Source organism: Sinocyclocheilus anshuiensis, unplaced genomic scaffold (assembly GCF_001515605.1).
Source record: "Sinocyclocheilus anshuiensis isolate Anshui unplaced genomic scaffold, SAMN03320099.WGS_v1.1 scaffold436, whole genome shotgun sequence".
Taxonomy (NCBI): domain Eukaryota; kingdom Metazoa; phylum Chordata; class Actinopteri; order Cypriniformes; family Cyprinidae; genus Sinocyclocheilus; species Sinocyclocheilus anshuiensis.
Genome location: NW_015560618.1, coordinates 156,234 through 170,284, shown reverse-complemented (window position 1 = coordinate 170,284; position 14,051 = coordinate 156,234). Strand labels below are relative to the sequence as shown.

General features: G+C 39.6%; 1 protein-coding gene and 1 long non-coding RNA gene across 2 annotated transcripts in view; one reads left to right on the top strand and one right to left on the bottom strand.

Moving 5' to 3' along the window:
* Positions 1-9,264: 9,264 nt before the first annotated feature.
* The window catches only part of mpp7b (MAGUK p55 scaffold protein 7b), a 59,459-nt gene continuing 54,672 nt past the window's right edge, over positions 9,265-14,051 (bottom strand). The window contains exon 19 of the mRNA XM_016478167.1: positions 9,265-10,088. Coding sequence (XP_016333653.1) covers positions 9,909-10,088 — 180 coding nt within the window. The 3' untranslated portion in view covers positions 9,265-9,908. The remainder of the gene's footprint in view (positions 10,089-14,051) is intronic.
* LOC107681821 (uncharacterized) overlaps positions 12,074-14,051 on the top strand; it is a 5,613-nt gene continuing 3,635 nt past the window's right edge. The window contains exon 1 of the long non-coding RNA XR_001633303.1: positions 12,074-12,167. This is a non-coding gene — a long non-coding RNA (uncharacterized LOC107681821). The remainder of the gene's footprint in view (positions 12,168-14,051) is intronic.

The window sequence follows — 14,051 nt, the reverse complement described above, 5'->3', positions numbered from 1 at the left end:
AATTGGTGTGTTACAGTTGGTTTCTTCAGAAGATATTCAGCTCAACTTTCCTATTGTCATTTACTGACTGATTTCTGAAACAAGAGGGATGAGTTGAGAATACAGGATTTGATTGCATTTATTGTAGTATAAATATTGCACATCAAGTTTCACAATGCAGTGGAAGCTGCACTCCTATTCAGTCTATCAAGTAATTACACATCCAGTTCTTCAGCCTTCTTTAGTAAAAATAAGCCCGGCTGAAGAGGCAATGCCCAGCATGCCTTTCCCTTGATTAATTGCTTTGTGAATGTGTTGGTCTGTGCCACGTACACTCCCAGAAGTCCCTGGGTGTTTGAACACTGTAGTTACTATATCATATAATTATGACTTTGCCATCAATCACATTTTCATACTAATGCATCATTAACCCAACAAATAGCTCCCATATGTTCATCCGAACCCACTTCTCTGGTCCAAATACTGTGTGCCTGCCACATGATTTTCCACAGAGTTGTGAGTGTACCATGCACCACATGGTTCTTTCACCTCATAGGGTACATCTTGTTTCACATCCCTAATGAGTCGGGTCATGTTTGCTAGTTATTGATAATTCGGTACAAATGTGCTCTTCTGAGAGCCATACGGATGTGTCAAGACTTCCCTCCGTTCCTGGGCTTTTCAAACGCACCACATTGCTTTTGCAAACAAAGCTTCATACGTCTCTGTTACCAGGGTCTGCAATCTACTCTGACAGCCGCCGGCTCCCTACCCCCGTTCCAGCTTTTTTCTTGGACGCTGACAATTTTATGTTTTTCTGCTCGCTCGTAACTCCAGGTCTCAACTTCAAGATGAAATCCCCTTGTAGCACATTAACCTCTCCTAACCTTCTTACTTAGCATCATGCTGATTTCCGTCGACAAGCAATGGGCAATTTTATGCCTTTCACAGCCAATTGACTATATGATCCAGGGGAGAGGTGAGCCGCTAAAAACTTTTGTTATTTCACGTTTCTCATTAGACTCTTCATGGGTCAGTGTTGAACATGGAGCTTTGCTAATGACATGGAAGGAACTGCATCTGCAATTACGGCTCTCATTATTGTAATCATCTTTATTTATGACTCCCTGTTTAGAGTATGGTTGGGCCCAAATGGAGCATAAAGAGGTGTTGGGATGATAATGAGTTCGTTGTGAAGATGATGAGGATGATGACGGCATAATTCTCCAATGCTATAGTGACTATAGATTGCTTTTGGCCCATGTGTGAGGCAGCTGGCACCTCATTTCATGGTAGAGGGCCGTGTGGTATCATATTACAGACGGTAACTGAGGGGTGTATTAACAGTCTTTTTTTCTGTTGGTTAAATTATTGACATATTAGTGAGAAATTAGAGCTTGTTCAGATATATTAATAGACCTACAGATCATTTAACCCATTAATGCCCATATTTTCCCACACAAATATCATTTAGAATGCAAAACAACATTAGGCTTTATATAGGAACTTCCATAGAAAGCTTTTTACAAACCATAAAAAATCTGGCATAGCCTTTAGCAACTTTAATTGCCCACGGGCTTAAATGGGTTAAATATCATCTTCATTTTTCAGGTTTAGAAAGACTTAAGAACACTCCCGATATTCTAAAATGAACCAAGACAAACAACCCAACGCATAATCCTCCAAAAAGGCCATCCAAAAAGAAAGACCAGACACACAAATTAGGATATTTTGCAATGGAAAATTAATCTCCCATCACTGTGGAATAACATAAAATTTGGCTGCATGTGTAGGAATCTTGTATGTTATTTTTCTAGTTGAAAGGACTAGCAATCCAACATATTCTTCCAAAATGCCACTCTTCCGGCTTTAGGTATATAATGGTCAAATCTGATCAACTTTCCAAGTTTATATATATATAACAGACTTTTAACTCTGAGTTTATAAATGGCTGAGCCAATAACATGATTAACTGCAGAAATTATGTTTGACTTTTTGCTTAGGATGATATTCCCTAATATAACCAATTCTATGAACCATAGCTGCACCTATAAATAGTTTGAGACAGATGGTGTGAAATCTTCGATATGTTGTGCCACTTCCCTTGAGACACTTTCTGAAAGCATTCATAAAGAAGACATACAAGGTGTAAAAAAGAAGACGCAGATACATTCACCTCCACGTTAGTCTTCATTGGACAGATGACTTTGCCTCTCAGCCAGAACACTGGAACATGCATGGCTAAACCTCTGATGCATGAGTTAAAGCCATAACATTTCGTTAACAGGGCAGATTGAATTAATACCCATCCGAGGACCACTCCAGATGGCTTCTGCCTCTCTCACAGCCTCTCATTGTGTAGGAAAATAAACATCCGTAAATCACCTTGATGGGAGTTCCTACAATCAACGGCGCTGAAGTCATGGTCCGAATCACGCCTTCTCAGAGGACCTGCTGATTTTGTGTGGAATACTGTGCGCTGTAAAAAGTAATCGCCTGACACAACATAACGTAGCTGTTTGAGACGGATGTGGTCTCATGTTCTTTCTGAGCTGATGTTTTTGGCTACAAATGTTTTATTCTGCCAAGGCCACAAAGTAGCAACACCTCTGCTCGCATACCTGCTTACAATGTCTATTTGTATCTTCGGGAACTATTACAGGCATGTTCTAACACTCCAGAGAGGAAGCGTCTTGCTTTTGGAGTCTTGTCTCGCTTGGCCAACGTATTACAACAGCCACATAAAGGAGTGTTTTTATTGGAAAATAGGTGCTGCCCAATACCCTTTTATGCCAAACTAAATCCATATGAATAGATGGCCTTAAGTAGAGGCTGGTTACAATTGCAGTAAATAGAACTTTTTGTGGATATTTTACAAAAACATTAATTACATTCATGTTTCTGCCATGTCAAATATGGAGAAGTGACTCATGGGAGTGTTTTGGTTGCACGCACAATTGGAAAAAAGATGAAAGAGTTCTTTCTGATTGATTTATTTTAAAACATTAAACTTGTTAACAGAGGCTACCAGAAATTCATATAGGGAAATTCTCGTTTACTTGGATTCTTTCTTTCAAAATCTAGCTTAAATGTTTCAACTTCTTTGTACTCTTTACGTTCATGTTGGTATCAGATTTTTCAAGAACTTTTGTACCATTTTCAAGAAGTTTAAATGTAAATGTTTTTATTCATGTGGTATAACCATCAAGTAAAATTAATAACATACTTTTCCAATACCTTGATATTTACAAATATCAGTATCAGTTTTGGAGAAGTCACACCACATGACATTTTACAACCTGATCTAACAAAGACTTATTGACCTTGACACGCATCTGCAGGGGTACTTTATATAATTTCCAGTTTTTTTTTGTTTTGTATATGATTTTTTTGCATGTTGTAAGGTAATAGCATTGTTGTAATCCTAGACCCATCCTGAATGGCCAAGTGAATGATTTGGTTAGAGGTAAACAGGAGGTTACTTTGGCTCTTTATGTGCTCTCTGGTCATAGCCTATTAACCCACAGGCCCTCAGCTCTGTTCACATGCTACCCGAACGTTCTACACTAACAAGAAGTGATCGGACATCGCTGTAAATCACATCTTATGGAAAAACAAGAGCATTGGTTTTCATATATTGCAGTAAAAGGAGTTTCAGTATTGTATTATGAAATAACAGGAGGGTCAAGAGGTAAGTCTAGCCCTTTGTCTGAATATGTGAACATATGTACTTCCTGCTACACAGTATGCAAGAAACATTATGTATAATGAGAACAATGTCTGTACAGTAGGAGAACAATATCCAGATGACCTACTGCATCTGATGGAAAGTGTAAACCCATTGGACACTTTGCTATTCCTCGAGGGTAGTGAAGCTGAAAAGATGTCAAATTCAAAAAGATGAGAAAAACAAATTGTGGACAACCTTGAGCTTCTGCTAGGTATGAAGTTGCTCTTTGTAACAATACCTACATATTATACTTTGCGTTGTGACCTTTTGCTCAGTGCAGCAGTGCAAGTTCTACAGCGCCCAGATCATGCAAGTATTTGGACACAGCCTAGGTGTTTTAAAGCAGATCCAGCCTCCATTGTCTTCTCAACTGTCTGGAAAGGTGAATCATTTACATAAAGTGAAGATCCAAGGAGCATTCAAAGATTTTTTCATCAGTCTGGAGTTCTGTTAAAGGCAAAGCTTTGTCTCTGGAAGATTTTACTTTGATTATGAGAGCTGTCAGTTAGACAGACAACCTTCCCAGTGGGAACATGTACTCTTGCTGGTTTCAGGGTCACGTGCTCATGAAGGTGGAGCCCAACAATACAACCGCAAGCTCTTTCATTTACTAGCGGGGGGCAAAATACCAAAATGAGCATTTGTGTTTTTAAATGAATGGACACAATGAATCACACACGATGGTGGTTTGACGGTTATGGTTGTGACCCAAGCACAGTTGGTCAGAGCTTGGTGATTCAAGTTTAAGTGAAGTTCTCATAAAATTGAAATATTTGTGGCATATTTCCATACCAAGGATATTTTGTTCTAAGAGGTGGTCTGTTTTACCCATATTGATCATAGAATTGCTTACCATGATGGTGAGGTCAGATTCACCCAGTGTACGGTGGTTCATAATCAATCTCATGTGCTCCAGTCAGCTGTAAGAATGGCCCGTTCTGTCTGGATCTGTTGTGATTGTCTTTCAATATGTTTAGAATCCCTCTGCTTCTCCTGTGTGTCTTGTATTCCTCAAGTCTCCGTAAATAATGCTTAATTGAAACTGTCCAGCTGTCAGAATGATTACACGCTTTAGTTTGCCATTTGGCGGCAAGAGACAGAAGTCTATGCGTGCTAGGTTAAACAGTACAAGTTTGTGGGGAATTTTTCACTTTCCAAGCCAACATAATCATGCCACTGGAAAAAAGGGTGAGCAGCTTACTGAAAACCTAGACGTACACCTGTGTAGTGCACTACAGCCATGTAAGCGGGTGTGCAGATGCTCTTATCAGCCTTGATAAACAAATATTGAAACATTTCTAAGGTCAGGGAGGAGTGGTGGTTTTTAACTAATCCATACTTGGAAAGAGAGAATGGGCTGCTAAAAGACTGCTAGCTCTAGCATGCAAAATCACAAAGCCTTTTTGCATTGAGCCAACACAGATGCGGTACAGTGGGACAACTTTATGAAAGACTAAATAAAACATTTTGCTAGTACAAAAGCAGCCTGTTTCTGGAGCCTTTCTTTGGAATTGGATCTGTGGACTGTTGAACTAAACAACTCCGCTTTCTATTATTTTATTGATTTATTGCTACTATAAAAACATTCAAATTGTGCACATTTTGTCACCGAGCACAAGAACTTGCTGAACTTAAAATATTTATCTTTTATGTTTTTTTCCAAACCTAAAGCAGTTTCAATTTTGATGAATATTATTTAGATTTAGTTGAAGCATCTTAGTTTATTTTTTTAAACAATAGATGTATATTCCTAGAGTTAGAGTTTGTAAAAATGAATAAATAAATACATTTGAAATAAGCCACAGATTTACCAAATAATTTGGGCTATCTAGCTGCGAGGATGTTGATTTTGCAGGGTGTTGGTGTTCCCAGCATGCACTTGGGTATAAATAAATAACATGGTTGCAGTGTTGGCCCTTTTGCCAGTATTACTGTGACTGTTGTGTTTCATGTAAGTGTTGAGATCTGTGTAGTGATGTGGTTTTCCATAAACCAGTAGTGGAAACGCAAAAGATATTTTGAAAATGCAAAGTCTATAAAGCTAAAGGAATAGTTCACCCAAAAAGGAGCAATTGCTCTTAATTTACTCACCTTAAGCTGAAACTGTGGTCCTTGGTGATTCACGGCTACCATCACTTTGAGCATATACAGGCAACACAAAATTAATACCCATGGCTCCTGAAGATAAACTGTTGTCTTATGAGGTGAATCGATTAGTCTGTGCAAGAAACTGAACATTAATTACAACATTATTATCTGCAATCCATAGCCTCAGGCAAATGGTCCAGAGTGATGTCTGGTTTGCGAACAAATCGTTCTTTTGAACAGGTTCTTTTTATGGCGCTTTTCTACTGCGTGGTACGACTCGGCTAGGCACGGCTCAGTACGGCACGGCACGGCTCGGCTCGGTTTGCGTTTCCACTGCAGTTCAGTACCGCTTTAGAGTGGACGGGATTATTCACATGTTGTTATAGTTGCGCTGCCTCTATTGCCGCGACTCCTGAAAAACTTTTTTATTCCGCGTCGCCCCATCAAGCTCTCGCTGGATCCACTCCTCTGCTATCAACGAGAGGAATGTCTGTACTTCCTCAACAGACAACGAAACAGCCACTTTTTGGTTGTTTAAAAAGGTGCGCTTGTTCAAAACAGATGCGTTCGATCCTTCGCTGGCTGTGCTGATTTAAATCTAGCGGTTCTGTTGTGTTTGTGTCGCAAGTTCAGTGACGCAGGTAGTGACCAGGTACTGTACCCACTGGAAACCCCCCCAAAAGTGAACCGTACCATGCCGTACCATGCAGTGGAAAAGCTCCATTAGTGAACTGGATGAACCAGCTCACCAAATCGAATTGAACCGAGCCAAAACAGACTGAAAGGGTACCGCCCCAGTGACAGCTTTTGTACCTTTTTTCTCAATATTTACATGAAACAAGAGTTCTGGTAACTACAGTATGGCTCTAAGTATCTGAGGTTTGGCAATAAGGTGTACAACCTCTGTGCTGCATGTCCAGAGAAAGGTGTGGCCCTCTGGACACTGTTTAGAGTACACTTATTTAGCCTTCTGTATTTTGCACCATCTTGAATATCTTATGCTAAAAATATGTTTGAAACAGCCACCATCAAATAACTTCATCCCTGCGTGATTAGATTTTGTAAACATGGAGTAGTTGACTTGATTTCACTGCTGACCACAAATGGTCGTTCTGTTGCTGAGAGACAGGCCTTAATTTAATGATGGCCAATGCCTGGCTATAGTTTTGGGCGAGTTTTGACATTGGGGATAAAGTGTGCTTTGTTTTTTTGTAGTTTCATTAACATTGTTCTTACATTGCTTCTGCTGCTGTATTTTGTGATAATCAGGAAAGCACAAATCTCATGTTCACCATGAATTATGGTAGCATATTTAACTCAATCAGTTATTTTAAACCCTTGTCCGCAGCTCTATTGGGCTTGCCATATTTTTGTTGGCATTTTCATTGTGTGCATGTGCGCGCATGAAGTATCCTGGTCTTTTTAACACACTCGGGCCTCGCTGTTCAGATAGCCCTTTAATAGCAATGACGTGAGCCCATGAAGGAACCTGACCTCTCGTAAAGCCACAAAGCCTGGGCTGTCTACCCATCCAGCTCCTCCACACAAAACCAGACAAATACTGTATCCATCTCTTCATCCAGATTTCTCTTTCTACACCGGCCTCTTTCTAGTCATTATAAATCAGTTAAAAATAAAAAAGACTAAATTGATTGACATTTGGATGAGCCATGACTGATAAACTCATTTCACATCCACCACAGATACATGGAAATTTTGAGTGGAAAATTACAGTACTCTCAGCTTTAAAGGCTGGATGTAATTTCGTTATTACAAAAGAGGTCATTGAATTTGATAGGTCAGCAGGTGGATTTTTAAAAAATAAAAGAAAGAAATAAAATAGATAGATAGATAGATAGATAGATAGATAATTGTATTTTACTTTTAAACTTTGAAGAGCAGTTTGACTGTGGTGATAATGTGCAACATACAGTATAGCCTTTCTGTGTCCAAATCAGCTATCACGGTACTAAGGCTTTCGTTCGTTCGTTCGTACTTTCTTCCTTTTTTCTTTCTTTTTCTTTCTTTCTTTCTTTTCATTCATTCATTCATTCATTACTAAAGTTATATTGTGCACTTGTGCCAACCAATCCCATAGTATTGAAAGATAGGCAACAAAACAGAAAAACAGACAAACCAATGTTGCCTATATGTTTGTCTGATAATAATGACAATATTTAGGATTAATGTAATTTATGAAATGATGACAACCATCTCCACGATATACATATAAAGGTACTGAAACAACAACATTATATATACCAAAACAGGTACTTCCCTTTCAATATTCAGGAAACCTGGATATATATTCGCCATATTACACCACATTACATGAATAAAAAAAATAAAAACTTAAAATCATTTTAAAAGACTGAGGAGATTAAGAATAATAATGTATCAGACATATCATAAAAGTGATCCTAATCATATGATTAGTTTAAGGCCAATTAAGGTCACAGTTAGGCTACATTAGGACATTAAAGTGACCTTTGTACTAATTCTGAAAAACACCAGAAGAAAGATGCCCAGGGACTCTGCTCACCTGCGTGAACATGCCATAGTTCTGCTGCAGGGAGGCACTGAGGACTGCAGATGCGGCCAGAGCTACAAACTGCAGCTTCAATGTAAGAAACCTAACACACGTGCTATAGGGATACAGGAAGGACAGCTGATCGTCCTTCCAGCGGCAAACCACATGTAACCATGTGTCATTATTCCATTTCAGTTTGTCAAATGTCTGTGAGACTTGTTCAGTTTATGCCTAAGACGTTTGCTGGGGAAAAAAAAAAAAAAAACAGTTGAAAGTGGGAGGATGTTTCTTTCCTTGCTTTTTTTATTTTAAATTTTTTTTACACAATGTATACATATGTTCATGCAGAGTTATGAAAGAGAGTGACTCTGCATTCTATAAGTGCCTGATATTTACAGGAGTCCAAACCAAATTGTGAGAGCAAGTTTGGTTGATGTGTACCATATGAACAGAACCACAATTGGTGGAAAGCAGCAGAGAAAGGCTAAAATCAGCTAAAATCCATGAAATTCATAAAATGCTGAATAGTTTAGAATAAAGACACAACACAACATACTGATATTTTTTTATCAATCTGACACAATTTCGATCAAAAACCCTGACATACTGCATCTAAAGCTTCATTTCATTCTGGCTTCACAGAAAGGTACAGGCAGGTATGTGTGGAGTTCTGTCCCTCATGCTGACCAGGCAACCATCCAATGTAACCCCAGGAACTCTCCCGTTACTCTTTAATTCCACTTTAATACACTGAGTGCTGGTGAAAATAAACTCCACTTCCTCTCCTGGCTTCTGCAGGAACAACTAAGGTCACCTTGAGCAAGCGTCTTCCTCTTAACTTCAATGTCAGCTCACCTTTCTAAATGCAATGTTTGGGAGGAATTGCCATGGGAATTGCTCTTTGTTAGTTTTAAACCTTAAAAAAACAGTTGCTTTGGATTGATTCTTTTGAGAGGTTGAATCGTGGATCACCTTGTATACCTGCAAATGTTAATGTTCTTCAAGAACACTAAGGCATTTAAATCACTGTAAAGCGTGGAGTTCAATGTCAGGAACAAATCTAAACTTGGATTGGAACTGTTCGGTACATAGAGCTACCTGGATGTGTTTCAGAGGTCTAATCCAGAGTTCAATCTTGTAGTCACAATTTATGAAAAAAAAAAAGAAACTGTAGTGCTCCACCTCACTTAAACCAAATTTAGAACACATATTTTCAATGGAAAATCCACGTCTTTAAGTGATTAATGTGAAGACATGAGCCACAACAGTGCACAAAGCAATATGCGTATAGAAATAATCTAGTAATACAGCATAATGTATATCATTATGTAGGAATTAGGGGCAGATAAAAATTCTTTACAATTACTTGTTTCTCAACATAAACAAAACTATTTCAAATTCAGTGCAGTGTCATGAGTTTGGCGATTATGAATGGAGTTGATTCATGACCGGCCAGCACACACTACTTATAAGCGTATAATTACAATAATATGGTGTGCCTTTTTTATATGCAGAAAATCTCCAAAACATAGTCAAAAGTTATCATGTGGCTAAGTGGTTCAGTGAACATGAATGGCTTTTTCAGACATGAGCCCATGTATTTGGGATCCAATGAGTCTCTGTTTCTATTTTTGTGAGCTCGTCTCTCAGCTCAGTGAATGCCATGGCCAGGTCATCATTGATTATCACTTTCTCAAACAAGTGGCCATATTTATTCTCCATGGCTTGGGCACTGGTAATCATATCCTGAAAGTCCTCCTCCTGTAAAAATGAATAAAAGGGCAATGCATGAGAATATACAACAGTAAGTCCCATTCCCAAATTTGACTGGCTGAGCAACATTCCAAAAGTGCTGATATTTATGGTGCATTCACATCTTATTGGAATTACTGTAATTATGAGTTGAGAAATCAGAGCTTTTCAAACATTCCGACTTTACAAATTGTAAATTATGAGTTTTACTAGGTTGTGTTTACAAGTTGGAATCTCATAGTGATTAGAATACCATTAGTATAACAGCACTGGAATGTTTTACTGTTTGTATCACTCCTCTTTTCTGAGTTGTAGAACAGAGTATTTGAGTGTTTACCATGCACAGAAATTAATCAGATGAGATAGGAATCAAATGAATGAGATTTTAAAAATCATAATTTTAATGGTAAAACTGTAAAAATGCTACACTAAAAAAACCTGTTAAATGGTTAATGGTAGTCTCCTTCCTTTATGGTGAAACAACTGTAATAGATCTAATAGGAGAGTTTACAAGTTTACAAGTTAAACTCATAATTTCCAGTAAAAAATCTGAAAATTGACATTCACAGAATTCTCTATGACACTTCATATTTGATGGTTTTTCATTGAAATAACGGTTTCTTCGTATGGCAAGTTATTTACATTAGGGTTTTAGGTACTTAATCTAGTGTTTATTGCACCTGTGTTTTGAAGGTGGTTGTCTGATTATGAAGGCAAAAAAGTATTTTAGTACATTAACAATATTTTAGCATATAAAAATTGTTAATGTACTAAAATATTTTTTTTTATTAATCTGTAAAACTTAAAATGCTACTACCGTATTTTAGAGTAAAGGTCTTGGCAACCACAGCTGCCGTTCTTGTACTGTAAATGTAAAAAAATTTTTTAACAGTGTATAATCCAAAATTCAATGAATACACTCTCAACTGAATCAGAGGTTGTTCCCTCTTTGCATAGCCTACTATACTGTATGTACACTGTGAAGGGATCAACAAGGCAAAATAATAATAATAAAAAAATAACGCTTTTAGCTTTTTTCACCATGACTGATATTCACAGTCTGCATGCCAGAGAAATAGGGTCCACTGCCTACAGATGATTCATTTAGGTCATTTAGGGATGCTTTGGAGTGTTTTGGTCAGCTTAATAAAAGAAATGGCTAAAGTTTAAGCTTTAATTTACATTCTTTACACTCTTAAGAAAAATGGTTCTAAACAGTTTCAGAAAAGGGTTCTTAGGCTTGTAACAATAGCAGAACCCGTTTTAGTGCTAAATAGAACCTTTTTTATAGGGTTCCATATAGAACCATGCTTTGAAAATGCCATATAGGACCTTATTGGTGTTATAAATAACCTTTTTAATGATAGTTTTTCATTAATATTAGTGTTAATATAATTAATAGTAGTATTATTTGCATATTAGTATTATTTGTATACATTATTTATTAATATTGTTTTTTACCCCTCTATCTGCCTGGTCTTATAATATCTTGAAGTGTCTATTAGGGTTTTCCATAAAATCAACAACAACAACGTGTCAATTAGGTACTTTTATTTTTTTTAATGATGTAAAATTGTAGCAAAAATGACAGTGTTCTAACAACACTTTTACCGCATAAACACATTTCATTACAACAAATACACAAAATAATGTTCTTTTTAGCAGCATCATATGACCCCTTCAATCATTATCTGTATTTTGGTGGGGTTGAATGGCAGTTTCTCTCTGCAGACGACGAGGTTGTAGGATGTGACATATCTGAAATACACAATTGAAACAACAACAATAACCACAACAGCAGCATGTTGTGTGAATTATGTGTTTATTAACATGCAAAATTGTCAGTGCTATTAACAGCAGATATTAGCTGAATACATTAATGAATGACAATTGACAACAACCAGACAGGCAAAGTTCAATCAACAGTATACAGGGGTAACGTAGGCAAGGCAGAATCATAACCTGAGTCCGTGCAAAGGGTCGAGGCAGGCGGCAGACAGAGAATAGAACAAATCCAATAGGCAGGCAAGGTCAAAGAGGCAGGCAGAGAACAATCAGACGGATATAAACAATCCAGGTAGGCAACAGGTAATCAAACGAGGTATATACGCTCAGAAATGTCAGCAGTACTCCCTCCCTGCGAGCGGCTCCTGACACGAGGAGGCAGACGACACCGGGATCTTCCACGGGGTCTCGGGGCTGGTTTATCCGGATGGATCCTATGAAAGTCATTGGTTAGAGAGGGATCTAGAATGTCCTCTGCATTGACCCAGGACCGCTCCTCCGGACCATACCCCTCCCAATCCACTAGATACTGGATTAACCTGCCCCGGCGACGAGAATTCAGGATCTCGTGAACTTGATACGCCTCCTCGCCGTCCACGATGATGGGAGGGGCTCCCTGGTCACCAGCCTCCTCCTGGTCCTCCGCTCCTCTCGAACCACCAGCGGGCTTAAGCAAAGACACATGAAAAGTGGGTGAGATACGATAATTGGAGGGTAAAGCCAACCGAAATGAGACAGGAGTTATTTGTCTGAGAATTTTGAATGGACCCACGTACCTGGGACTGACCTTCTTGCAAGGGAGCCGCAGGCGAAGATCACGGGTAGACAGCCAGACCCACTTACCTGGCTGATAGTTGGGATTGGCATGCCGACGACGATCAGCTTGCTCCCTTGTTCGCCGAACGGCCCGTTGAAGGTGGACATGTGCCTCATTCCAGGTCTCCTCGCTGCGTTGGAGCCATGAGTTAACAGCAGGTAAGTCTGAGGGCTCCCCGGACCATGGGAATAAGGGAGGTTGGAAACCCAGAACACATTGGAAAGGAGTGAGGCCTGTGGCTGGCTTGCGTAGGGAGTTCTGAGCATATTCGGCCCATAACAGATAACGACTCCAGTCCACCTGATTTCGGTGGCAGTATGAGTGGAGAAAACGGGTGAGCTCTTGATTCAAATGTTCCACCTGGCCATTGGACTGAGGGTGATAACCGGAGGTGAGGCTGACATTGATATTCAGTTTTTGACAGAAGGCCAATCAGGCTCGGGAGGTGAATTGTGGGCCCCGATCGGAGACTATGTCCTCAGGAAGACCATAGAACCTGAACACGTAATTGCATAAGGATTCAGCCGTTTCGAGAGCAGTGGGCAGTTTGGGCAGAGGGATCAAGCGACATGTCTTTGAGAATCGGTCAATAACTGTGAGGATAGTGGTATGACCCCTGGACAAGGGTAGATCAGTGATAAAGTCTATGGCTATATGTGACCAGGGTCGTTGTGGAATGGGTATTGGTTGTAAGAGGACAGCAGGTAGTTGGTGAGAGGGTTTGGCTACATTACATGTGGAACAGTCCCGGATGTATGCTATAGTCTCTGTCTGCAAAGTGGGCCACCAGAAGCGATTGGTGAGTAGCTGTACAGTGGCGGCGATACCTGGATGACCAGAACTGGGAGTCGAGCGAACCCATTGAATTACTCTTTGATGCAGAGCACGCGGCACATAAGTGAGGTTTGGTGGGCTTTCGGCTGGTGGTGGATCGGTGGCTTGGGCCTCTGTGATCTCAGTCATGATATCCCATTGTATGGGAGCGAGAACCAGGGTAGAAGGGATGATGGATTCACAGGAGGGTGGTTGCAAGGATGACTCATAAAGTCTTGACAGAGCATCCGCTTTCGTGTTCTGTGTGTAAAGAATAAAGACCATCTTGCCTGCCTTTAGCTCCCTCGAGACAATGGCGCCACTCCTCCAAAGCTGCCTTCATAGCGAGGAGTTCTCGATTGCCCACATCGTAGTTCTGCTCTGTGGAGCTGAGTTTGCGAGAGAAGAATGCACAAGGAAACAGTTTAGGAGGAGTACCATGTCGCTGAGAGAGAATAGCGCCGATACCAGTGCTGGAAGCATCCACCTCCACAATGAACTCCTGGTCAGGATCGGGATGATGCAGGATGGGAGCAGTGGTGAATCTCTCCTTAAGG